The sequence below is a fragment of the Dermacentor andersoni genome, chromosome 8 (genome assembly GCF_023375885.2).
Source record: "Dermacentor andersoni chromosome 8, qqDerAnde1_hic_scaffold, whole genome shotgun sequence".
Classification (NCBI taxonomy): Eukaryota; Metazoa; Arthropoda; class Arachnida; order Ixodida; family Ixodidae; genus Dermacentor; species Dermacentor andersoni.
Genome location: NC_092821.1, coordinates 97,440,205 through 97,466,547, shown reverse-complemented (window position 1 = coordinate 97,466,547; position 26,343 = coordinate 97,440,205). Strand labels below are relative to the sequence as shown.

The 26,343-nt window shown below is 48.3% G+C and overlaps 1 protein-coding gene across 1 annotated transcript in view; it reads right to left on the bottom strand.

The window, feature by feature from the left end:
* LOC129384193 (uncharacterized) overlaps positions 1 to 26,343 on the bottom strand; it is a 126,821-nt gene that overhangs the window by 80,459 nt on the left and 20,019 nt on the right. The window contains exons 5-6 of the mRNA XM_055069411.2: positions 17,889 to 17,918; positions 10,389 to 10,415 (exon numbers count right to left, since the gene is read on the bottom strand). Of these exons, the coding sequence (XP_054925386.2) occupies positions 10,389 to 10,415; positions 17,889 to 17,918 (57 nt within the window). The remainder of the gene's footprint in view (positions 1 to 10,388; positions 10,416 to 17,888; positions 17,919 to 26,343) is intronic.

Genomic DNA, 26,343 nt, shown 5'->3' with positions numbered 1-26,343 from the left:
GCTCAGACCAGAACATGATCGGTGGATGGAAATTATACGGTATCCATATTGCATGTGGCGTGGTTTGTATCACCAGACGCAATACGAGAACACTAGCCTTATTGATATTGTTAGTGACAAAACAATTTTTCATGAACCTACACTAAAACATAGTCGTCGAAGATGCTGCTGGTCAAACTGTTCGTGCTTACTCCTGAAACTCACCTTTACGATTTCATATCAGGTCATGCCCTCGTGTAGTCCACAAACGCTCCAAATTATCGCACTCCGCAGCCAGAATTCGCGAATTTTGGCAACCGTGAGATAAAAAATATAGCGATACATAGTTTATATGCATATATATAGAATACAATTGGTATATAGACATATAGTAATACACGCCAAATCGCCGCGCGACTGGCCGCTCAAAGCACTTTGCATTTATTCGCGTGCTTCATTCTCACTCGGAAAAACACTTTTATGTAGCACGCATTGTGCAACATAAACCTGTATCGAGGGTTCCTCACGCTGCTCTACAATTTTCTCATTGACACGTTTAATATAACTATATAATTGGGGAGTTGAATAATTTATTCAGACATTATATAACTACGCGGAATGGAAAAACCTCTCTGAGTATCTACAAGCGACTACAAAGAACAGTACCTTGGTTCTTTCCAGCTGTGTAGCATTTGAATATTTTTAAAGCTTGGCTCAAGTTAAGTGAGAAACTCTTTAGAGTACGGTGTAGATCATTCTTCTACATCAAATGTTCCCTGGTTCCGCTCTTCGCAGCGTGTTTTGTCGGCTATAAATCGAAAATATTTGACTAAATCACACAAATTTCAGAACTTTGACAACTGCATGTTTGCCGGAGAATTGCTTTGAAACCGGCAATTAAATGAGTGTGCTTTTCAACATAGATATCTTTTTTCGATAGAGTGCCCGCCGTGGTTGCTCAGTGGCTATGGTGTTGGGCTGCTGAGCACGAGGTCGCGGGATAAAATCCCGGCCACGGCGGCCGCATTTCAATGGGGCGAAATGCGAAAACACTGGTGCACTTAGATTTAGGTGCACGTTAAAGAACCCCAGGTGGTCAAAATTTCCGGAGTCCCACACTACGGCGTGCCTCATAATCAGAAAGTGGTTTTGGCACGTAAAACCCCACAAATTCATTTTTTTTCCGATAGAGGCTTCGTGAAGAAACTTCGTGACTTAACCGCAACTCTAGTCATTGGTTCTCCAACAAAGAAAAGCGTCAACACTGATTATATTGCGCTGCGTTATGGTTCACGAAAATTTCACATTATATTGGTGCAAAACATTTCTTTGGATTATCCAGTGCGTGGGCAAAGTTTCTCTCATGTACGCTAGGTCCTCAGCAGCTGCAAAAAAATGATATTGAAGTCCTTATACCACGCAAGCGAAAAAATTGAAGTGGGTCCCGTATTCTATATATATGCATATATGCATATATATACATATATATATATATATATATATATATATATATATATATATATATAGAGAGAGAGAGAGAGAGAGAGAGAGAGAGAGAGAGAGAGAGAGACCCCGCTATGGGGATTTGTCCAATATATTGGACATTCAGATATGAGGCAGTACCCCTGTGTCAAGGCTTTCATCCTCATAAAACCGCGCTGTCCAACTTATTGGACACCTGCTTGCGCCATCTGTGCAGCATTGATGAAAATACATCGTTCCAATTCTCGCCGAAACAGTTCCACAATGACGGCATTCAGCGGCGCGGCGTTTTACGGCAGCTGCCGGAGAAGTAAGCACTGTTTCTCGTGTTTCTACCTGCTTTTAGGGCATGCATTTGATTTTATATTAAAGGTAATGCTACAGCGTACGCGCAGAATACGAAATTTAATCTGTTTGCGCGTTTACTTTTTCTTACGCTTCCTTTGATTTCGCGTGTCCATTACGTTGGACGCTAGGACTCAACCCGGTTATTTTGACCACACTTTTGCGATGGCCTTGTTATGAACAGCAGGCGAGTACTGTTGGCATTTAGCGGCTTGTGGACGAAATCGCGTCTCTTTTTTTCTTTAGGGGACCGGCCTCGCATGCCTGATGAATTAAGCCGATAACTTTTCTTTTTTCAATCCATGGCTTGGACCCGCAAGACAGCAGCTGTCGCAAGTGGTCTCGTAAGGGAAAAAAACAAATCGATATCCCTCTGCCAGATATTGTTCGCATGTACAACGTCAACATGGGCGGTGTTAACAAGGCATACCGAATGATAAGTTACTACAGGATAAAAGCACGCGTCAACAAGTGGACAATCAGAGCCATTTTTCACCTCTTGGACATTGCCCTCAACAACTCCTGGGTGCAGTACACGGGGGACATACGCTCCCTAAAGAAACAGCGGAAAGAAATACTCAAATATATGCAGTTCCGCCAATCTGTTGCTGAGACTCGGGGCTTAAGGGAAGAAGCAGGATGAAACGGAGAGTGAGAAAGAAGCCGAGTGGCATCCCCCATCAACGCAGGCTCGACTGTCTCCTCGAGAAGCCCAAGAAAAGAGCACTACCCACTGCTCAATGCTGGTTGACACTGCAAACACTGCCCGTTGCAGAGTACAGGGCTGCGACATGAAAACAAAGTTCTTTTGCACCAAATGTCTGCTCTTCTGCTGCATCACCAATGAGAAAAAGGTGTTTTGAAATTGCCCACAGGAAGTGAACACGAGAGCAAAATTTTCGTTGAGGAGAGGAATGCTCTTTTTATGTATTTTATTCACTACTTTGCCTTTCGAGTTATTAAAATATTTTTGCACACGAGTTCGAGCACAATGTCTGCGTTACGTCATTACGTGCCTGCTGGGTGAAAAAATACCGGGTAGAATCCCAGTGTCCAATATATTGGACATCGCACTGAGCTGCAACTGTCAGGGCTATTGAAAAAATATTTAACACTTTAATTTTTTTAAATATTAAATATTATATTAAATATTAAACTTTAAATATTTAATATAACCCTACTAACTTATTCTGAAAGTTTGGGGAAAATCTGTGCACCCAAATGCATCCCGGGTCTCAGGTTAAATATATATATATATATATATATATATATATATATATATATATATATATATATATATATATATGGAGGCAACGTTATTTTATCTTCGTAGGTCTCGTTACTAGGGGCATGAAAATCTGCTTATGAAGTTATTGAAAACGTTCGAACTGGCCAGTGTGGACCATCCTTTTCTGCGATCAGCATGCGCCAGACAGCTGATGCACTAGCCCTGGTCGAAAACCGGGCACCCACGTCACATACGATGAATTGGGCGAAATCTCGCGTGATCACCAAGGCACGAAATCATTCTTCGCGTCTTTACCTTGAGTCCCAATTCATCCAAACCACGGCGCACACGCTTAATCGCAAAGAAGGCAATCTGCCGTCCATGCATGCCAAGTGCCTTAGTCAGGTTTTGAGCCGCACATTAAAAGCGCGCCAGCTCTGCCCCACATTCCACTGTGAACAAGGTTCGCGTGGGGGAGCCGAAACGTAAATATATTGCTACACGCGTGTAGTATTTGATTGTTTGAACGAGGCGCGTGGGCGCCATCACTCGAGAAAAGAGTATGAAGAAGGACCTTGGCTCACGCTAGGAATCTAACCGGTCAGCGCTGCAACCGCTGTTGTAAATATAACCCGTAAATAGTTGCTGTTCAACAGTCTCGTCCTTCGCGTAACATTGTGGTGGAGGCGGAACGTTCCCCGTCCTCGCCACGTAGCTCCGAAGCGGCCGCACCGTCATCTTCTCAGCTATGGTTTCCAATGGAACCACCCCGTTGCCATCTACGCCTGCGGCGGCAACCACAACGTACATTACGGTTCCTAGTCTCCGTGATCCTGGCACATTCGCCGCCCAAAATGACGTTGACGTCGACCACTGGTTCATCATGTATGAGCGTGTTAGCCGAAGCCACCACTGGGACCCTACCATCATGCTTGCCAATGTGATCTTTTATCTGGACGAGACACCGCGTGTCTGGTTTCGCACCCATGAAATCGAGCTCTCCAGCTGGAACATTTTCAAAGAGCGACTTCGCCGCCTATTTGGCAACCCATCAGGTCGCCAAGAGGCTGCGCGAAAAGAGCTTGCCACCCGTGTCTGGTCGTCGACCGAATCGTATGTCTGCCACATACAGGAAGTGCTCGCGCTTTGCCGAAAAATCGACGAGCACATGACGGAGCTTGACAAGGTGGGCCATATCCTAAAAGGCATTGCGGATGATGCCTTCAATTTGCTCGTCTGTAAAGACGTTTCTACCGCCGATGCCAGCGTCAAAGAATGCCGCTGCTTCGAGGTAGCCAAAAGCCGCCCCGTCGTCCCACAGTTTTCCCGGCTCCCAAACACCCCTGCCACGTCCTCTTGCACCGCTCTTACAGCCACACGACCATTTCAAGAGAACGTCACACGTATCGTTCGCCGTGAGATTGAAGCGGCGAGTGCGGCCCCCCTTCGTATACGACCCCCTGACGGTACCTTTGACCAAGCGGCCCCCATTATTTTCGTTATTCAAACAGTTGTGCCACAAGAAATTGCAAGCCTTGGCATCCCTACCGCCTGCTCTGTCTCCCGACCTCATTCGGCACCCATTCCCATTACCACAACTTGCAATGACCAGTATTTCGCACCCAGACTACGCAATCCTGCTTAATGGCGAACCCCAGACGACAAACCGATCTGCTTCCGCTGCCACCGCGTTGGTGATGTATCTCGCCACTGCCGCACCACCTGGATGCCGCCGTACTGGAGCTCATCCCCTTCTCCTCGACCATACGCCGACGCTCACCATCATTCACCTCGCCGTCTGTACCCTTACTTCTGATGACCCTGACAGCCGCTCATCCGTGCGATTGCCGTCGCCTCAACGTCGTCGCTCCCCGTCACCCCAACCTCGCCACTTTTCCTCGCCAAACCGTCGGACGGAAAACTAAGCCATGCAGCTCTTGGAGCTAGTGCTGCATCACGTTCGTCCTGTCCAAATCCTCCGTTGACGCTCCTCACCATCACGAACCTAATTGAAGCAGACGTAGAAGGTGTTCCGTTGACGGAATTAATTGTTACTGGAGCTCAAGTGTACATAATGAGTGCTAACCTATGTCCTCGCCTCAAAAAAAGTTCTTACGCCTGCCATCCCTCGACTTGTACGCGTCGCCAATGGCGCCACTGTTCCCGCCAGGGCTATGTGCACTGCTCGCATAGGAATTGCTGGCCGCCAAGTTCCAGTCCTGTTCACCGTACTGACCAGTTGCCCTCATGACCTCATCTTCGAGCTCGACTTTCTGACGACGCATTCTTCCTCTTCTTTCAGACGTTCGCCCCGAACAACCGAACACCCTCAGCACTACAGCGTTTCTTCGCTTACCTGCGAACGCCCTATCCTTCGTCGCACTGGCCTCAACGGCAACCGTGCCTGATGGCGACTATGTCGTCGCACCTATTCGTGATGTCCTCTTGGCGCGCGACATCTCTGTGCCACACTCCGTCGTAACCCTTGCGCTAATCAGATGTGTCTCCCCGCTTTCAATTTTGGCTTCATGAAGCAAAGGTTACCTGAAAGCATAGCGGTGGCCACGCTCCGGTCAGTGACAGACGACCACGTCACTGCTATTGCAGGCGACGCGTCGCCAGATCCTCCTGATTACCTGCAGGATGCCTTGAACGTCGACGACCCATTACGTCCCATGGTCGCTCCGGACCTCGCACCTGACCAAGCAGCCGCCCTATATCGCCCTTTGCTTTCCTACCTCCACATATTTGACACTGCAAATTGACCACTTGGTCACACGTCCCTTGTTAAGCATCGGATAAACACTGGTAATGCTAAAGAGTGCGCATTTGGGCTGGTTGGTTCATGATTTCGAGCAATAAAAATAGCGCAAAAAGACGGGACGAGTGAGGGGACACAAGCAACGGCGCTGTTTAGGCGAGCTCTACAAGTCGCGGTGGCGAGCAAATTGATGCAAATGACTGAAGAACGGAACTCCTCACTCCCTCACTCCCCTCACTCGTCCCGTCGTTTTGCGCTGTTTTTATTGCTCGTAATCATGAACCAACCAGCCCAAATGCGCACTCTTTTGCAGTTTATTTCTCCTACATCGGGCTCTTTTCCTTCGTTGGTGCCTTTCTCGTGTTTCCGTTCTTCAGTCATTTGCATCAATTTGCTCGCCACCGCGACTTGTAGAGCTCGCCTAACAGCGCCGTTGTCTGTGTCCCCTCACTCGTCCCGTCGTTTTGCGCTGTTTTTATTACTGGTAATGCTGTTCCTCTTGACCGCCAACCTTATCACGTGTCCAGCGCAGAGCGGCAAGTTATTCAGCAGAAAGTAAACAAGATGCTCGCCAGAGGCATTGTTGAGCCCTCGTGGAGTCCTTGGGCGTCGCCGGTCGTGCTCGTCAAAAAGATATTTGGCACGTGGTGTTTCTGCGCTGATTGCCGCCACCTAAGCCGAATTACTAAAAGGGAAGTTTACCCTTTACCACGAATCGACGACGCTCTTGATTGTCTTCACGGTGCCAAATACGCTTCGTCCATCGACCTTCGATCTGCTAATTGGCAGATTTCCGTCGATGAGCAAGACCAAGTAAAGACCGCTTTCGTCATTCCAGATGGCCTCTACCAATACAAGGTTATGCCTTTCGGTTTATGCAATGCCCCCGACACGTTCGAACGGATGATCGGCTCTCTGCTTCAACTTGCCTTTTTTGCCTCGACGACGTCATTGTGTTTTATCCTACATTTGAGACGCACCATGAGCGCGTCGCAGCTATCCTTGAGATCTTCCTCAAGGCTGGGATCCAATTAAACTCATCCAAATGCCACATCGGGCGCCGATATATTACAGTGCTAGGCCATCTCAACGATGCTTCCGGAGTACAACCCGACCCGGAGAAGGTTCGAGCAGTAACGGCTTTTTCTGTACCTCAGTCTTTCAAAGACGTCCGGAGTTTTGTGGGGCTTTGTTTATATTTCCGACGGTTCGTGAAAGATTCCGCAGCAATTTGCTCGACCACTCACTGAACTTCTGAAGAAAGACGTCCCTTTACGTGGGGTTCCCTCAGGCTGCCGCATTTTTACGCCTTATCACGATTCTTACCAATCCACCGGTCTTGGCCCAGTTGGACCCGTCCGCACTTACAGAGGTCCTAACCGATGCCAGTGGTTATGGGATCGGTGCTGTCTTATCGCAACGGCAACACGGACACGACCGCATTATAGCCTACGCTAGCCGGCCCCTGACAACGACAGAGCGCAACTATTCGATTACCGAGCTCGAATGTCTTGCTCTCGTCTGGACTCTTTCAACGTGCCGCCCATATTTATGCGGCAAGACCTTCTCAGTAATCACAGACCATCGTACGCTCTGTTGGCTTTTGTCGCTCAAGGATCCTACTGGCCGCCTCGGTCGTTGGGCCCTCCGACTACAAGCATATCCCTACACAGTGACTTACAAGTCGGGACGCCAACAGCAGGACGCAGAGTGCCTCTCTCGTTAGCCAGTCGAAGACGTGACCTCTACGTCTGATACTGATACCGACGTCTCTGTTCTCTCTGTTTTTTCCACTTCTCCGTTTCGCCGACGAGTAGCGCCCTGACCCGTCCTTGCGTATCATCTTTGACCGCCTAGAATCGTTATTTCCCAACGGTTCCCTTCTCTTATTCCCACTTCAAGATGGCGTACTCTACCGCCACAGCGTTCACCCCGAGGGCCCTGCATTACTCCTTGTGATCCCTAAACAGCTTCACTCGTCTGTTCTCCACGAACTTTACGATCTCCCCACTGCCGGTAATCTGGGTGTGTCACGTACCTACGACCAGATCCACCGACGCTTCTTTTGGCCAGGGCTTGCTCGCTCTGTTCAAAGATAGGTAGCTGCGTGTGAGAAATGTCAGTGACGCTCCCTGCTGGGTACCATCAACCACTCGACATTCCCCCGGAACCATTCTTTCTGATTGGTTTGAAAGTTACTTGGCGGTGTTCCTCTTTCTACCTCTGGAAACAGGTGGATCGCTGTGGCCACGGATTACGCCACAAGCTACGCCATCACCCGAGCGTTTCCTACAAGCTGCGCCACAAATGTTGCCGAATTTCTTCTACACGGCGTGATCGTATTACATGGAGCTCCCCGACTTCTCACAGACCGTGGCCGTAAACTCCTATTAAAAGTTATCGCGGACATCCTGCAGTCCTGTGCCACGAAGCACAAGCTATCCATGTCATACCTTCCACAAACAAATGGCCTCAAGGAGCGTATTAATCGCACTCTCACAGACATGCTCGAGAAATATGTCTCTTCAGACCACACAGACTGGGACCTCGCTCCACCGTTTGCCACACTTGCTTCTAATTCCTCGCGCCACGACATAGCCTATCATTCCCCATTTTCCCTTCTGTCTGGACGCGAACCAGCACTGTCCCTCGACACAACTCTCCCCGTTCACGCGGCACCGGCCAGTGAATATGCACCTGACGCCCACGAAAGGGAAATTGCCCGTGATCGCTTTATGAAATCCCAAGACAGTCAAAGGCATTTGTACGACCGGCGACACAGAAACGTGCACTTCCCACATGGTAATTTGGTGCTTCTATGGTCTCCGTCGCATCAGGTGGCCTGTCAGAAAAACTGCTATGTCGTTACACAGGCCCATACCGAGTCCTTCGGGCCGTGACTCCCGTCACCTACGAAATCGCTCCTGACGCCCCATCTGCGTCCCAGTCCAGTGATATCGTGCACGTTGCACGACTGAAGCAGTGTCACCCTCCGAGTGATGACATTTGGGCGCTCCGGGACGTCGCTTCTGCCGCCGGGGAAATACGCTACACGCGTGCGGCATCTCATTGTTTGAACGAGGCGCGTGGGCGCCATCACTCGAGAAGAGAGGAAGAAGAACCACATGGGCTCGCGCTGTGAATCTAACAGGTCAGCGCTGCAACCACTGTTGTAAATATAACCTGTAAATAGTTTCTCGTCTTACTGACTCGTCCTTCGCGTAACAACATATTTTAAACTATTTTCGTCGGAGCACGGACCTCTACCGTTAAGGTATGCATCATCCCGACCAGACGCGCTTCCATCATACTACCGACTTCATACGGTTGATATGTAGAAAAAATCAATTTTGTCTGTGTGTAGCGCGTGTAGAAAGTGCGTTCGTATAATAAATAACAGCACAACCGGGTACAGGGACAGAAGACGACGCACGCAGCGCTGACTTTCAACATTTGTTTATTCACGAAAAAGTGCATGTATATACGCGGAGTTGATGTGTGATCATGTCATGCGACCACGGTCAGTGACTTCAGATACGGTAACTATTTGCTGTACTGTGCCACGACGCGCCAGAGAGACTAATTTGACCTGATTCAATAGACTTTTTTGCCGACTCATCGCAATATCTAAGGAAGCTGGTAGGGCACTTAGAATTGCTAAATATAGGTCGCTTAGAAGTGCTCTAGGACGTTATGGGCCGTTATTTACAATGCTTTGAACCATACACTATACCAAGTTGACAGTTGTTTAACATGTAAGGCATATGATTCGTTATTATATGTGGCGAACGTTCGACATTTCCGGCTTCGGTATTAGCTTCACAAATAATTACTGAGTGCTCGCTTTCTCCACAATTCCAACAGCTCGAGAAACAGAGCTTCGCTGGAATCGAGGCTGCAATTTTAGAAGGTGACAAAAGTTTGCTGTTTTTTTTTCTTTCCTCTCTCCTTCGAAGACATATATAATCATTGTTTTCTTGAGTTCTGTCAATAAGTACTGCTTTCATATTGTTTAACATATAGTGCTTAATAGAGTCGCCCGGCAGCGCCTTACCTTTACGTTATGGTTACGCTCTCAGTGCGGGCTTTACAGCCTACAGCGGAACCGAGTTGTGTTTTCAATAAATGTGAATATCAAATAATATTACCTGTCGCTGTAATAATGGTGCAGCATAAACGTTTCAGTGATAAATTTTACGCTGCAGTTACTTATTTGAACGCAATTGAACAAACTAGTTTTTTATTGCAATGGCAATTATTGCTCGCCCCTATATGGCACCACCGAGCAAGGACTTCCTCTCGGCTCAACGGTGCGGTTGCCTGGAGTTATTCGCTGCCGTCTCATTTCTATATCGTTTAGTAGCTGCGCGTAGACGAAGCGGTCATAAAAAAACAAACAATCAAACACAGTTCCTTAATGTATTCACAATAAATTTTAACTGCGTCCGTAAGTGCTAGAGTCTCCAGAGCAGCGGAACTCTCATTTTGCCTTTACATACGCGATAGTAGTTGAAAGAAGCTTACCATGAAACACAGCTGTCAGATCGAAACACATATTTCGTTCAGAGAGGCAAGAGTGATCTTGTTACTTACCCGGGTGTGTCTTGGGCCGGTAAGCCTCTGAAAGAACATAGCCTAAATGAACGCATACCGCTCTTTCCCTGTATACGAGTCATAATCTGAGGCCACAAGAAGACAGCCTGTTTTAGAGGGTTCGGCATTTACGTGGTGCCGGGAAGTTTAGAAATTTCGGAATAATTGAGAATCTGTACATAAACTGCGGACGAACCCGTTTTCTTGTGCATAACAAAAGAAGGTTTCTTTTTTCAATTTGTTACAACATTCTACAAAACAAAATATTCCCATTCATCTATAGAAGGTAGCATGAAGCCACAAGGCTTTCTACGATGGCGGTAGGCTATGCAAAAATGACGCACTGTCGGCGAACGTTACTGAAATTGCAAGTGATCTGTAATAACTAATTGGGTGATGCTCGCTCCAAATTCACAACTTAAAAGCGTGAAGCGTTTCCAAGCGCACGAGGGAAGATTCATAAAGCTTAAGGGTTTATGAACGTTATCGCACCATAGTGATTGCTGCAGAATAATTTTGGACTACAATATTGCCATGCTGTATCGGCGGTAAATGAGTGAAGAAAAACTGCTAAAACTAGTGCCACATACGAATGTGCAAACATCAGTAAGGAAATTTAGCACTGAGGAAAGACCAATGGCCCAGTCAAAGCGGGACCCCTTGTTTTCCCATGGAAATTTTTGTTGTACTTCGATGTTGATGGTGAAGATGACTGCTCAATCACGGAATATTTGGCCAGTCACGGAAGCCTTTGGCATCAAACAGAATGGTAGGTATTATGTCATTGTTACAACAGTTATTAATACTTTCCGGACAGGTCTTCTTTAACTTGTTTCTCCATGTATAGTGACTATAGAATACGCTACGCGAAACTTTGTCTGCGACATATGCTTGAGCATTTTCGTATAGCCAATGTGCAGAATTAGTTCTGCACTGCCTGGCACGCGCACAAGCACTCTTGCTTACGCAGGCTGATTATTACTGGACTAATGGTTTGTCAGAATAAATTCGTTGACTGATTTATTTATCGAACGAACAAATAAATCAGTCAATCAGTTCGTTCGTTCGTTCGTTCGTTCGTTCGTTCGTTCGTTCGTTCGTTCGTTCGTTCGTTCGTTCGTTCGTTCGTTCGTTCGTTCGTTCGTTCGATCGATCGATCGATCGTTCGTTCGTTCGTTCGTTCGTTCGTTCGTTCGTTCGTTCGTTCGTTCGTTCGTTCGTTCGTTCGTTCGTTCGTTCGTTCGTTCGTTCGTTCGTTCGTTCGTTCGTTCGTTCGTTCGTTCGTTCGTTCGTTCGTTCGTTCGTTCGTTCGTTCGTTCGTTCGTTCGTTCGTTCGTTCGTTCGTTCGTTCGTTCGTTCGTTCGTTCGTTCGTTCGTTCGTTCGTTCGTTCGTTCGTTCGTTCGTTCGTTCGTTCGTTCGTTCGTTCGTTCGTTCGTTCGTTCGTTCGTTCGTTCGTTCGTTCGTTCGTTCGTTCGTTCGTTCGTTCGTTCGTTCGTTCGTTCGTTCGTTCGTTCGTTCGTTCGTTCGTTCGTTCGTTCGTTCGTTCGTTCGTTCGTTCGTTCGTTCGTTCGTTCGTTCGTTCGTTCGTTCGTTCGTTCGTTCGTTCGTTCGTTCGTTCGTTCGTTCGTTCGTTCGTTCGTTCGTTCGTTCGTTCGTTCGTTCGTTCGTTCGTTCGTTCGTTCGTTCGTTCGTTCGTTCGTTCGTTCGTTCGTTCGTTCGTTCGTTCGTTCGTTCGTTCGTTCGTTCGTTCGTTCGTTCGTTCGTTCGTTCGTTCGTTCGTTCGTTCGTTCGTTCGTTCGTTCGTTCGTTCGTTCGTTCGTTCGTTCGTTCGTTCGTTCGTTCGTTCGTTCGTTCGTTCGTTCGTTCGTTCGTTCGTTCGTTCGTTCGTTCGTTCGTTCGTTCGTTCGTTCGTTCGTTCGTTCGTTCGTTCGTTCGTTCGTTCGTTCGTTCGTTCGTTCGTTCGTTCGTTCGTTCGTTCGTTCGTTCGTTCGTTCGTTCGTTCGTTCGTTCGTTCGTTCGTTCGTTCGTTCGTTCGTTCGTTCGTTCGTTCGTTCGTTCGTTCGTTCGTTCGTTCGTTCGTTCGTTCGTTCGTTCGTTCGTTCGTTCGTTCGTTCGTTCGTTCGTTCGTTCGTTCGTTCGTTCGTTCGTTCGTTCGTTCGTTCGTTCGTTCGTTCGTTCGTTCGTTCGTTCGTTCGTTCGTTCGTTCGTTCGTTCGTTCGTTCGTTCGTTCGTTCGTTCGTTCGTTCGTTCGTTCGTTCGTTCGTTCGTTCGTTCGTTCGTTCGTTCGTTCGTTCGTTCGTTCGTTCGTTCGTTCGTTCGTTCGTTCGTTCGTTCGTTCGTTCGTTCGTTCGTTCGTTCGTTCGTTCGTTCGTTCGTTCGTTCGTTCGTTCGTTCGTTCGTTCGTTCGTTCGTTCGTTCGTTCGTTCGTTCGTTCGTTCGTTCGTTCGTTCGTTCGTTCGTTCGTTCGTTCGTTCGTTCGTTCGTTCGTTCGTTCGTTCGTTCGTTCGTTCGTTCGTTCGTTCGTTCGTTCGTTCGTTCGTTCGTTCGTTCGTTCGTTCGTTCGTTCGTTCGTTCGTTCGTTCGTTCGTTCGTTCGTTCGTTCGTTCGTTCGTTCGTTCGTTCGTTCGTTCGTTCGTTCGTTCGTTCGTTCGTTCGTTCGTTCGTTCGTTCGTTCGTTCGTTCGTTCGTTCGTTCGTTCGTTCGTTCGTTCGTTCGTTCGTTCGTTCGTTCGTTCGTTCGTTCGTTCGTTCGTTCGTTCGTTCGTTCGTTCGTTCGTTCGTTCGTTCGTTCGTTCGTTCGTTCGTTCGTTCGTTCGTTCGTTCGTTCGTTCGTTCGTTCGTTCGTTCGTTCGTTCGTTCGTTCGTTCGTTCGTTCGTTCGTTCGTTCGTTCGTTCGTTCGTTCGTTCGTTCGTTCGTTCGTTCGTTCGTTCGTTCGTTCGTTCGTTCGTTCGTTCGTTCGTTCGTTCGTTCGTTCGTTCGTTCGTTCGTTCGTTCGTTCGTTCGTTCGTTCGTTCGTTCGTTCGTTCGTTCGTTCGTTCGTTCGTTCGTTCGTTCGTTCGTTCGTTCGTTCGTTCGTTCGTTCGTTCGTTCGTTCGTTCGTTCGTTCGTTCGTTCGTTCGTTCGTTCGTTCGTTCGTTCGTTCGTTCGTTCGTTCGTTCGTTCGTTCGTTCGTTCGTTCGTTCGTTCGTTCGTTCGTTCGTTCGTTCGTTCGTTCGTTCGTTCGTTCGTTCGTTCGTTCGTTCGTTCGTTCGTTCGTTCGTTCGTTCGTTCGTTCGTTCGTTCGTTCGTTCGTTCGTTCGTTCGTTCGTTCGTTCGTTCGTTCGTTCGTTCGTTCGTTCGTTCGTTCGTTCGTTCGTTCGTTCGTTCGTTCGTTCGTTCGTTCGTTCGTTCGTTCGTTCGTTCGTTCGTTCGTTCGTTCGTTCGTTCGTTCGTTCGTTCGTTCGTTCGTTCGTTCGTTCGTTCGTTCGTTCGTTCGTTCGTTCGTTCGTTCGTTCGTTCGTTCGTTCGTTCGTTCGTTCGTTCGTTCGTTCGTTCGTTCGTTCGTTCGTTCGTTCGTTCGTTCGTTCGTTCGTTCGTTCGTTCGTTCGTTCGTTCGTTCGTTCGTTCGTTCGTTCGTTCGTTCGTTCGTTCGTTCGTTCGTTCGTTCGTTCGTTCGTTCGTTCGTTCGTTCGTTCGTTCGTTCGTTCGTTCGTTCGTTCGTTCGTTCGTTCGTTCGTTCGTTCGTTCGTTCGTTCGTTCGTTCGTTCGTTCGTTCGTTCGTTCGTTCGTTCGTTCGTTCGTTCGTTCGTTCGTTCGTTCGTTCGTTCGTTCGTTCGTTCGTTCGTTCGTTCGTTCGTTCGTTCGTTCGTTCGTTCGTTCGTTCGTTCGTTCGTTCGTTCGTTCGTTCGTTCGTTCGTTCGTTCGTTCGTTCGTTCGTTCGTTCGTTCGTTCGTTCGTTCGTTCGTTCGTTCGTTCGTTCGTTCGTTCGTTCGTTCGTTCGTTCGTTCGTTCGTTCGTTCGTTCGTTCGTTCGTTCGTTCGTTCGTTCGTTCGTTCGTTCGTTCGTTCGTTCGTTCGTTCGTTCGTTCGTTCGTTCGTTCGTTCGTTCGTTCGTTCGTTCGTTCGTTCGTTCGTTCGTTCGTTCGTTCGTTCGTTCGTTCGTTCGTTCGTTCGTTCGTTCGTTCGTTCGTTCGTTCGTTCGTTCGTTCGTTCGTTCGTTCGTTCGTTCGTTCGTTCGTTCGTTCGTTCGTTCGTTCGTTCGTTCGTTCGTTCGTTCGTTCGTTCGTTCGTTCGTTCGTTCGTTGACTGATTCGTTCGTTCGTTCGTTCGTTCGTTCGTTCGTTCGTTCGTTCGTTCGTTTCTTGAATATATGCCGAATCCGGCGAACAGGCCAGTTTTAAGTAAACGGCCTGGTTGCCTCCTTTCGCGTACCGACTATTCCGGCGCACTCATCATCATCATCAGCCTAGTTACGCCCACTGCAGGGCAAAGACCTCTCCCATACTTCTCCAACAACCCCGGTCATGTACTAATTGTGGCCATGTTGTCCCTGCAAACGTCTTAATGTCATCCGCCCACCTAACTTTCTGCCGCCCCCTACTACGCTTCCCTTCCCTTGGAATCCTGTCCGTAACCCTTAATGACCATCGGTTATCTTCCCTCCTCATTACATGTCCGGCCCATGCCCATTTCTTTTTCTTGATTTCAACTAAGATGTCATTTACCCGCGTTTGTTCCCTCACCCAATCTGCTCTTTTCTTATCCCTTAACGTTACACCTATCATTCTTCTTTCCATGGCTCGTTGCGTCGTCCTCAATTTCAGCAGAACCCTTTTCGTAAGCCTCCAGGTTTCTGCCCCGTAGGTGAGTACTGGTAAGACACAGCTGTTATACACTTTCCTCTTGAGGGATAGTGGCAACCTGCTGTTCATGATTTGAGAATGCCTGCCCAACGCACTCCAGCCCATTCTTATTCTTCTGGTTATTTCAGTCTCATGATCCGGATCCGTGGTCACTACCTGCCCTAAGTATATGTATTCCCTTACCACTTCCAGTGCCTCGCTGCCTATCGTAAACTGCTGTTCTCTTCCGAGACTGTTAAACATTACTTTAGTTTTCTGTAGATTAATTTTGAGACCCACCCTTCTGCTTTGCCTCTCCAGGTCAGTGAGCATGCATTGCAATTGGTCTCCTGAGTTACTAAGCAAGGCAATATCATCAGCGAATCGCAAGTTGGTAAGGTATTCTCCATCAAATTTTATCCCCAATTCTTCCCTCTCCAGGTCTCCGAATACCTCCTGTAAACATGCTGTGAATAGCATTGGAGATATCGTATCTCCCTGTCTGACGCCTTTCTTTATTGGGATTTTGTTGCTTTCTTTGTGGAGGATTACGGTGGCTGTGGAACCGCTATAGATAGCTTCCAGTATCTTTACATATGGCTCATCTACACCCTGATTCCGTAGTGCCTTCATGACTGCTGAGGTTTCGACTGAATCAAATGCTTTTTCGTAATCAATGAAGGCTATATATAAGGGTTGGTTATATTCCGCACATTTCTCTATCACCTGATTGATAGTGTGAATATGGTCTATTGTTGAGTAGCCTTTACGGAATCCTGCCTGGTCCTTTGGTTGACAGAAGTCTAAGGTATTCCTGATTCTATTTGCGATTACCTTAGTAAATACTTTGTAGACAACGGACAGTAAGCTGATCGGCCTATAATTTTTCAAGTCTTTGGCGTCCCCTTTCTTATGGATTAGGATTATGTTAGCGTTCTTCCAAGATTCCGGTACGTTCGAGGTCATGAGGCATTGTGCATATAGGGCGGCCAACCTTTCTAGGACAGTGTTCCCACCATCCTTCAACAAATCTGCTGTTACCTGATCCTCCCCAGCTGCCTTCCCCCTTTGCATAGCTCCCAAGGCGTTCTTTACCTCTTCCGGTGTTACTTGTGGGATTTCAAGTTCCTCTAGACTATTCTCTCTCACCTTATCGTCGTGGGTGTTACTGGTACGGTATAAATCTCTATAAAACTCTTCAGCCACTTGAACTATCTCATCCATATTAGTAACGATATTGCCGGCTTTGTCTCTTAACGCACACATCTGATTCTTGCCTATTCCTAGTTTCTTCTTTACTGCTTTTAGGCTTCCTCCGTTCCTGAGAGCCTGTTCAATTCTATCCATATTATAGTTCCTTATGTCCACTGTCTTACGCTTGTTGATTAACTTAGAAACTTCTGCCAGTTCTATTCTAGCTGTAGGGTTAGAGGCTTTCATACATTGGCGTTTCTTGATCAGATGCTTCGTCTCCTGCGACAGCTTACTGGTTTCCTGTTTAACGGCGTTACCACCGACTTCTATTGCGCCCTCCTTAATGATGCCCATAATATTTTCGTTCATTGCTTCAACACTATGGTCCTCTTCCTGGGTTAAAGCCGAATACCTGTTCTGTAGCTTGATCCGGAATTCCTCTAGTTTCCCTCTTACCGCTAACTCATTGACTGGTTTCTTATGTACCAGTTTCTTCCGTTCCCTCCTCAAGTCAAGGCTAATTCGAGTTCTTACCATCCTATGGTCACTGCAGCGCACCTTGCCGAGCACGCCTACATCTTGTATGATGCCAGGGTTCGCGCAGAGTATAAAGTCGATTTCATTTCTAGTCTCACCATTCGGGCTCCTCCACGTCCACTTTCGGCTAACCCGCTTGCGGAAAAAGGTATTCATTATCCGCATATTATTCTGTTCTGCAAACTCTACTAATAACTCTCCTCTGCTATTCCTAGAGCCTATGCCATATTCCCCCACTGACTTGTCTCCGGCCTGCTTCTTGCCTACCCTGGCATTGAAATCGCCCATCAGTATACTGTATTTTGTTTTGACTTTACCCATCGCAGATTCCACGTCTTCATAGAAGCTTTCGACTTCCTGGTCATCATGACTAGATGTAGGGGCGTAGACCTGTACAACCTTCATTTTGTACCTATTATTAAGTTTCACAACAAGACATGCCACCCTCTCGTTAATGCTATAGAATTCCTGTATGTTACCAGCTATGTTCTTATTAATCAGGAATCCGGCTCCTAGTTCTCGTCTCTCTGCTAAGCCCCGGTAGCACAGGACGTGCCCGCTTTTTAGCACTGTATATGCTTCTTTTGGCCTCCTAACTTCACTGAGCCCTATTATATCCCATTTACTGCCCTCTAATTCCTCCAATAGCACTGCTAGACTCGCCTCACTAGATAACGTTCTAGCGTTAAACGTTGCCAGGTTCATATTCCAATGGCGGCCTGTCCGGCGCACTCAGTAGCGTTTAAAACTATTTATCGACTATTAGTTACAACTAATTCATTGACTTCGTGCATATATAAATATTTTGAGACGAGGTTCAGGCAGCCAGTCTCTTCTTTATTCTCTCTCGAGAGAGAGCCCCACCACCAGGCCCCAAAATGGTGATGATGAGTATGTACAGGTGAGAATATGAAGCGTATGAATAATGCTCACAATATGTTCAACTCACCCGTAACTTTCGTCGCTTCGCCAGTTATACCTGCGTCGAAGAGAGAGACCGGATTGTGAGCTGGAGGCATCGAAGCCGCCACTATTACGCCGCTGCAGTGATAAAAGAACTCGAGCCTTGCGGCACGAATGTGAAAACTTCAAATAATTTTCAGAATCCCTGACTGCTGGACCAGTTGGCGCATCCGGTCATACTTCTTCGACTGAATAAGGTGGGAATAAAGCGATATGGAAAGGATAGAGCCTCTGTCCACTTCATATCGTATCCGTCCGCCCTTATTTCGTCCAGAAATACAAGTTGAAATCATTTGCGCTGTGATCGTGAGAACGGATCGGGCCGTACCCAGTCCCCAGTCCAGGGCATCGTAACGCTCGGTTTCAATGGGAAATACGCACTTGCAGATACAAAGACATCGGCACTTAGGTATAGAGTCGGATATTATTATGTCGCTACAACTACGCGCAATTAAATGCAACTAAATGGAATGGATGGTTGAGTAGCTGTTGTAGCAGTCTAGAAAAAACTACAGCGCAAGGACAACATAACACAAAAGAGGAAGGAAGCGCTCAACTCACAACTGGCTTTTACTTTTTGCAACGAAAATGTATAAATGCGCATACATCCCACGTGTCATGTAACGTCATCGAAAATGCCACGCTATGAATTAGCCAGCCTACCTTGTTTATCCATGACAAACAACTCAGTATCATTGATCATTGTTGCATAGGTGCGTTTGATGTTTGCTTGTGTTTATTTCTTGACATGCGCGGTCTATCTGCATACGTATATGTATTTTTTTATGCGTGCACTAAAAATTATTTGTGAGTTGAGTGCTTCTTTATGTACCCCTTCCTTCGCGTCTCGTCGTTCCGGCACTTGACGTTTTTTCTCGAGAATGCACATAAAACTTATTCACACTGAACGTACACATCGACCTGAGACACCTTGTAACAATATACTGCACACTGTTTTCTAACCTTCTCAAGATTAAAACTAGAAAGCGATGGGGGTGTTAAAAATGCACACCTGTGATACGATTTTGCATGAAAGATGGAACTGTATGGAAGCGGCTTAACTAAATATTACTGAAAATTTTTAACTAATTTGATATAGGTCACTGAGCCATCACAAACAATTAAAAGCAATCATGAAGCGCTTTTCGAATACCGCGAAAGGTCACGCACATCCGGGACGCCGCGTAAACGTGGCAGCCCATCACTTGATTTCGCTTCTTCGACTTTGTTTTTATGCAAGCAAGAAGAAGAAGAAGAAGAAACTTTAGTAAAGAATAGTCCGGCAGTTCTTGATGTGGTGGCCTCAGGTGACGGCTCGAAGTTCTTGGACTCGAGCGGCATCTTTGGCGTGCCGGACGGCCCAGAGCTGGTCTGCCAGCTCTGAACTTCTGATAGCCGCCTCCCAGCGGCGGCGACGCCTACGGAGAAGGTCCCCGGCGGCTCCCGCATCCGGGGCGGCGTCGGGAAGAACGGAGCTCGAGCCTTCTCCTACTCTGGCAACAGCCGCGATTCTGGACGCGTCGCCAACGGAGCTGCTTTGATTACCGTTGTTGCCGGCACACTCCCAGAGCATGTGTGGCAGCGTTGCTCTGTGTCCGCATGCTTTACACGCGTCTGTTGGATACAGACTCGGATAGCAGTGGTGTAAGATAGCGGGGCTAGGGTAGGTGTGTGTCTGTAGCAAGCGTAATGTTACGGCCTCGTTCCTGTTCAATTTATCGTGCGGTGGCGGGAATGTGCGTCTTTCAAGTCTGTAGTGTTGGGTGAGGTCTCTGAACGTGGTTAGGCGATCGCCCCACGCCCAGTGTGTTTCTTGTTGCTGTGTTTCTGTTGTAGTGTCCCGATCCGGCAGATCCGATGCCACGCTCTCGGGGGCGGAGGCGGCCACATAATCAGCAGCGGCTCGGCGTGTGAGACCTCGAGCCGTGGCGTGGGCCGCCTCGTTTCCCGCGAGCGGAACATCGGTGTGTGCCGGGGTCCAGAGGAGGAAGACCGTAGAATTTTGGGGTTGCGAGGGCGAGTCGCCGTCGTCAGAAATTTGGAGTATGCGGGCCGCTTCCCGCGAGACACGACCACGCGCGAAGCCGCGGATTGCCGCCTGCGAGTCGCTGATCACGATCGCAGCGTTCGGCACCGCGACGAGTGCTAGGGCTATCGCGGCTTCTTCGGCCGCCTCCGTGTGTCCCGTGGTCACCGTGGCGCTCGCGAGGCACCTACCCGAGCGGTCTACAACCGCTATCGCGTGCGCGCTTCTCCCTCCTCCATATCGCGCCGCGTCTACGTACACCGCCTCGTTGCTGTTACCAAACTTCTTCTGAAGGTCGCTTGCTCGTTTGTTGCGCCTCCCGGCGTGGTGCGTCGGGTGCATGTTTTTGGGAAGCGGCGGGATGATCAGGCGGTCGCGAACAGAGGCGGGAACCGCCGTCTTTTCTCCATGCTGAGTGTGGTACGCGATGCTGAGCGACTCGAGGATGCATCGACCTGCCTTTGACCTTGATAATCGTTCGTATTGCGCAATGTCGTGCGCCTCGATTAACTCGTTGAGGGAGTTGTGAACTCCAAGCTCTAGAAACTTGTCGGTGCTCGCGTTGAGTGGAACGCCTACCGCCCTCTTGAAAGCCTTTCGGATCATGCATTCGACTTTGTTTTTCTCGGACCCGATCCACCTCAGGTAGGGGGCAACATACGTTATTCGGCTTATCGCGTACGCCTGTACGAGACGGATCGCGCACTCTTCACGCATACCATTGCGTCTATTCGTGATGCGACGCAAGAGTCGGATCGTGTCATCTACCGAACGACGAAGTATTCGCACCGTCTCTCCGTTATGGCCATTTGCCTGCAGGTGTAACCCTAGGATTCTAATTTTCTCTACGTGCGGTACGGGAGTACCATCTGCCAATGTAATGCGTATTTTGGAATATTCCCGTTCCTCTTCGCGCAGGGTTTTACGACCTCTCCTTGTGGGTTTGTAGAGTAAGAGTTCGGACTTGGTTGCCGAGCACTCGAGGCCCGTTCCACGCAAGTAATTCTGAACCGCATCTACTCCTGCCTGTAGCGTTCGCTCGACGTGACCGTCACATCCTCCTCCAGGAACCCAGAGGGTGATGTCATCCGCGTAGAGACTGTGATGTAATCCTTCTATTTCTGTTAATTTCTCGGGTAGACCGAGTAGAACTAAATTAAATAGTAATGGTGATATGACGGACCCTTGCGGCGTGCCGCACGGACCCGTCTCAAATTCCGGTGATTCCTCGTCGCCGACGACGACGCATGCGCGCCTACCCGTGAGGAAATCTCTAACGTAATTATACATTCTTTGGCCTAGTCCAAGCAAAGAGCAACATTTTATTGCGAAGCAATACTACTTTAGGTCGCACTTCAGCCCGTTCCGTGGCGAGGTGGTGGTAGGCACCATTGACCTTTAGCGTGGCCTCGCTGCATGACGTCACACCACGTGACGTAGAGTGACGTCACACCAGCTGTGTAAAAACGGGGCCCCATCTCACGCCGTCGCGAGGCGAGGCGGTAACCACCAACGGCGGCCTAACTCCCGCTCCTCTCACCAGGGGCGCGGCGCGGCGCCCGAGTCATCCTCACGTGTCGCGACATCAGCAGCGGCCTCCTCGCAGCCGCCGACGTTCGGCGGGTGTCGAGCATCGAGAACGTCGTCATGCGCTACTTGGACCTCTCGTCCTTCAGCTCTCGTCCTTCAGTTCGCCAACGGCGTGCTCAAGTCCGAGGTGCACCGGGACGTGCTGGTGCTTAGATGATTCACTGTAAGCCGTAACACTAGCATAACCCAAGACTACCACCAGCCATACTACCAGCTGATCCGAGAATAACACACTATTGCTTCGCAATCACCAGGCTTAACCAAGCTAAGCCACGGCCGTTTTTATTCTATCAAGCTTGAGAATATGGCTACTTTGTCTATGTACACGGAGGTGCAGCTTTTGGCAGATAGCATTGGCGCGTAAAAAATGTCTTTTTTGCGTACGTAGCATAGAAGTTAGTCATAAGGACCGACCTTGTAAGCAAGTTTGCCTTTTAGTTTCTGGAGAACATATCTGAACGTTTCTAAATATTAAAGTATTGGATTATGCATCCCAAAACCACTGTCTGATTATGAGGCACGCAGTAGTGGGAGACTCCACAAATGTGGACCACCTGGGGTTCTTTCACCTAAACCTAAGTACACGGGTGTTTTCGCACTTAGACTCAATCGGAATGCGGCCGCCGTGGCCAGGATTTGATCCCGGGACTTGGTGATTAGCAGTCTAACACCATAGCCACTAAATAACCACGGCGGGTAGCTGAAAGTTTATCTAGGCTGTATACATGCTGTAGTGGCACACATGCCTGTGTTTATTTAGGGTACGCTAATCTCTTTTCGCCTGCGTTCGATACACACCACGAGCCGATCTCAGTAGTTCTCGGCGTGTTCCGCCGAGCCAAACTTCAGCTGAATTCATCGAAGTGGCGTATTGGCAGCCGCCGCGTTAGTATCATTGACGCTGCCCGCGTACAATCTAACACAGCGAAAATTCGAGCCGTGAACGACTCCCTGTGCCCAAGTCAGCCAAACATGTTCGCAGCTTTGTCGGACTCTGCTCCAATTTTCGCTGCTTTGTGAAGAATTTTGCAGTGATTGCGAGACCGTTCACAGGTCTTCTTAAACAAGATGCCCCTTTTACCGGCGGTCCTGCACAAGCTGCTGCTTCCTTCGAGCTCGCAACACAACACAACTCACGATGCCTCCCGTTTTCACGCACTTCGACCCATAAGCCCAAACTGCTGACTCGAGTGGTTAAGGACAGACGCTGTCTTGGCCCAACGTCAACGTAGAGCGAACGGCGTCATCGCTTATGCTGGCAGGCTGCTGTCCAGATCGAAGCGAAATTAATAGATTAAAGAACGTGAGTGTCACGCTCTTGTATGGGCTGTTGCAACATTTACACCTGATCCATTTGGCCGACTGTTGAGAGTAGCTACTGATAACTGCGCCCTCTGCTGGCTCGCCTAATTCAAAGAACCTACCGGCAGACGCGCTCGATGGGCACAGCGGCTTCAACGGTAATTCTAGACAGTCGTGTACTGGGCAGGCAGTCTGCATAAAGATGCGGGTTTTTTGTCCCGTTATACTGTTACCAACTGTCGTTCTTCGGGTACTGAATCCCTCGAACGTGTCTTTTGCGTTAGCCAGTTTGGTAAGCAGCTTCGGGATGCCTGTTTAAGGAAAATCATCAAACACCTGGAATCCTCTACTAGGGACGCCTGTGTGCGCATGTTCACCATGAAGGATGGTACCTTATATCGACGTGACGTGAACTCTCCCATCGCCATCCCCACGTGTAGGGTACAAACTGGACAAAGTTTGATTAACTTGCCTGTCTTTCCTTCCTGCCTTCGCTCTGACGGTACTGATATTCTCCTAGTTATACCATCTCACATACGCTCCACAGTTCTTCGTGAGCTTCACGACACCAAAACCACTGGCCACCTTGGTGTTGTTCGCACACATGACCGCGTGCACCGTTGCTTCTATTGGCCTGGCTTAGCCTGCTGAGAACGGCATTATGTCAGCGCCTGCGAGCCCTGTCAACGCCGAAAGAAACCGTCTAGGTTTCCTCCTGGTATCTTCACTCCATCGACGTTCTACCTGAACCCTTCTTCCGTGCTGGCTTGGACCTTCGCGAACACCTTCCTGCATGTGCTTCAGGAAATGAGTTGCCGTTGCTACAATTTCGTGACGCCTTACGTAATTACACGAGCTTCGCTAGAGCTGCGCTACAGACGTGGCCGACTTTCTCCTTCGTGATATAATTTTAGCACATGGTGCCCCCTGTCAGTTGCTAACCGACAGATGACGCAACTTCATGTCTAAAATAATTGATGATATCTTACGCTGCTGTTTCATGCAGCAAAAGATTGCCATATCATATCTTCTCCAGTCGAACGCGCTTACCTAACGCTTCAAGGAACGTCTTACAGACAGGCTTTAAAAGTACGTGCCAGTTCACCACCCTGATTGGAACCTTGCACTGCCATAGATTACGTTCGCATATAATTCCTCTCAGCACATCACTGCTGGACACACTCTTTTTGTTCAAACATGAACCGATTTTACCATTGGACATGTTTTTTTCCTTCCTCTGTAACTTTTACTAATGGATATGCAGGCGACGCCATTGCCTGGGCTGAGAACGTGCGGCAGACAACCAGCAATAGACTTGTTGCTTCGAAGAACATTAAGAAACGCCTTTGCTACCAGGAAAACCGCGACGAACGTTTTGCTCCAGGCACCCACGCGCTACTTTGGTCCCTTCTCCGGCGTGAGGCAGTTTCTAAATATTTCCTTTGCTACATGGGCCATACCGCGTCCTTCGTCGAGTGAGTGACGTCACACACGAGATTGTGTTTGCCAGTGTCACTACATATTTTGTTGCGCTTGCAGCAACGTCGACCGTGTGTAAAGACTCAAGCATTACCGCCCTTCCTCTGCTGCGGTTCTCTCATGGCGCCAAGCGGGCTCTTCTGCTGATGGCGATCATGCTGCGTACTACTCGAAGAAGGCGATGTCGACCCTTGCAGGTAGCGCGACGTAGCCACCATAAGCGGCCACTGCGTGATCTGACGACGACGATATGCCTTGCTTTATGTTGGCTGGCTTCCATGTCTACCACTGCTTAGCACCCATGTAGTACCATGTACACAGTATTCCTACCGTGCTCGCACGTAACAATATCAACACGTGTAATTAGCGAAACTTTTCCCTCGTGGAGGTATCACGAGTGGTATACCAGAAAAACGCACTTATTCTAGAGACCTTCGGGGATCTTCTCCCAGTAGTTCATGTATGAGATATCATCCTGTGTTTTGGCTGAAACCCATGCATTCTAGGGACAGTGTAAATAGTTCTAAGGCCTGCCCATGCTCGGAATCCATCGTTATGGTGAGTACTCGACCTCGCAAAAGATATCAACTAGCATGTATAGTGGAAATTCCTCCCCTCCTCACCCCCTGCAAAAGATGCCCCGGTAGTATAGCCGACACCTTGCCCATTTAGATATATAAGCCGTATCTACCGCTCAAACTTGTCTGTGTGAGACATATGCATGAACCCGTATATGTGAGATGACAATGCATGAATGAATTGTATGACACGCCAAGCATTTCTTTAACTGGATGTATTTTAGATAATGTGTATCATGACATGCATACATGACATCAGCAGCATGTCATAACATACATGTAAACAACATGACTGGCATGAATGTCACGAATCAATACTACATATATTTATTCCAAGCTATGACATGATTCCCATGAATGTAATGACATGTATGACAAGAATAACATAAATTAATGTCACGCATGCATGCATGCACGGCATGACAAGAACTTATGCCGACCCTAAGGACAAAGTTGTCTGCTAACTTGGGCGGACGGCTAATAACAGCAATCTCATAAATAAGATGACAAGTCATCAATGAATTGAATGACGTGACATACATTTCTTTAACTGCGCGTATTCCGGATATGCGTGTTATGACAGGCATGCCGGATGGGACATATTATGCCAGCCAAGACATGATACCCATGAATGTCATGATATGCATGGCATGAGTGGCATAAATTCGTGTCACGGTTGCCTGCATGCATGCACGGCATGCCAATATTACCAACACAACTTGTCTACTTGTATTATGTACCAAGTTGTCTTCTAACTTGGACCGATGTCTGTATCCTCGTGTTCGTGAGGCCGAGATCGCCATTGCATCCTCATTCCAACTTCGTAACTCCACTCGCACCTCTGATTCTCTTGCGCCACCCTGCGCTGGAGCCAGTGGCAAGCGTAAGAACCCGGCATTTGCACATCGGAACATCGGGCGGTGGTTACATCTTTTAGAACAGTGATCGGAGAGCAAGTTTCCCACAAGCCTTGGGGCGCTATAACACAAAACTATTCCAAACTTTTCTATTCCAATTCCGCAATCAGCCCTCCACGATAGGTAAAAACTTTTTTGGACCACCCCCACTTAACCTGTCTGTCACACGACATCACGAAAACCGTGATAGCTCCCCATCTGCTATGACTTGTACACACTGATTATGCATGATTTGGTCGAACAAAAGGAAATAGTTATTTCTGATTCAACCCCTCTTCGCCATTAGCCCTCGGCTATTGGTCGAAAGTTTTCAGGCTGCACCCACTTCACCTGCCTGTGACGCGACGTCACAACACCGCAAGAACTCACGCACCAAAGTAACGTGTACGCGATAAAGATGTATTAATATGCCGAACAAAACTGAATTTTCTTCTGAATAGCCGCAGGCTGCCCCGTTCTGAAAGGAATAAAAGATGGCTGCCACCGCTCGCTCAGGCATAGGCGACTCGCACATGCCGGAGAGCATGGGTTTATTTGGTTATAATAAAA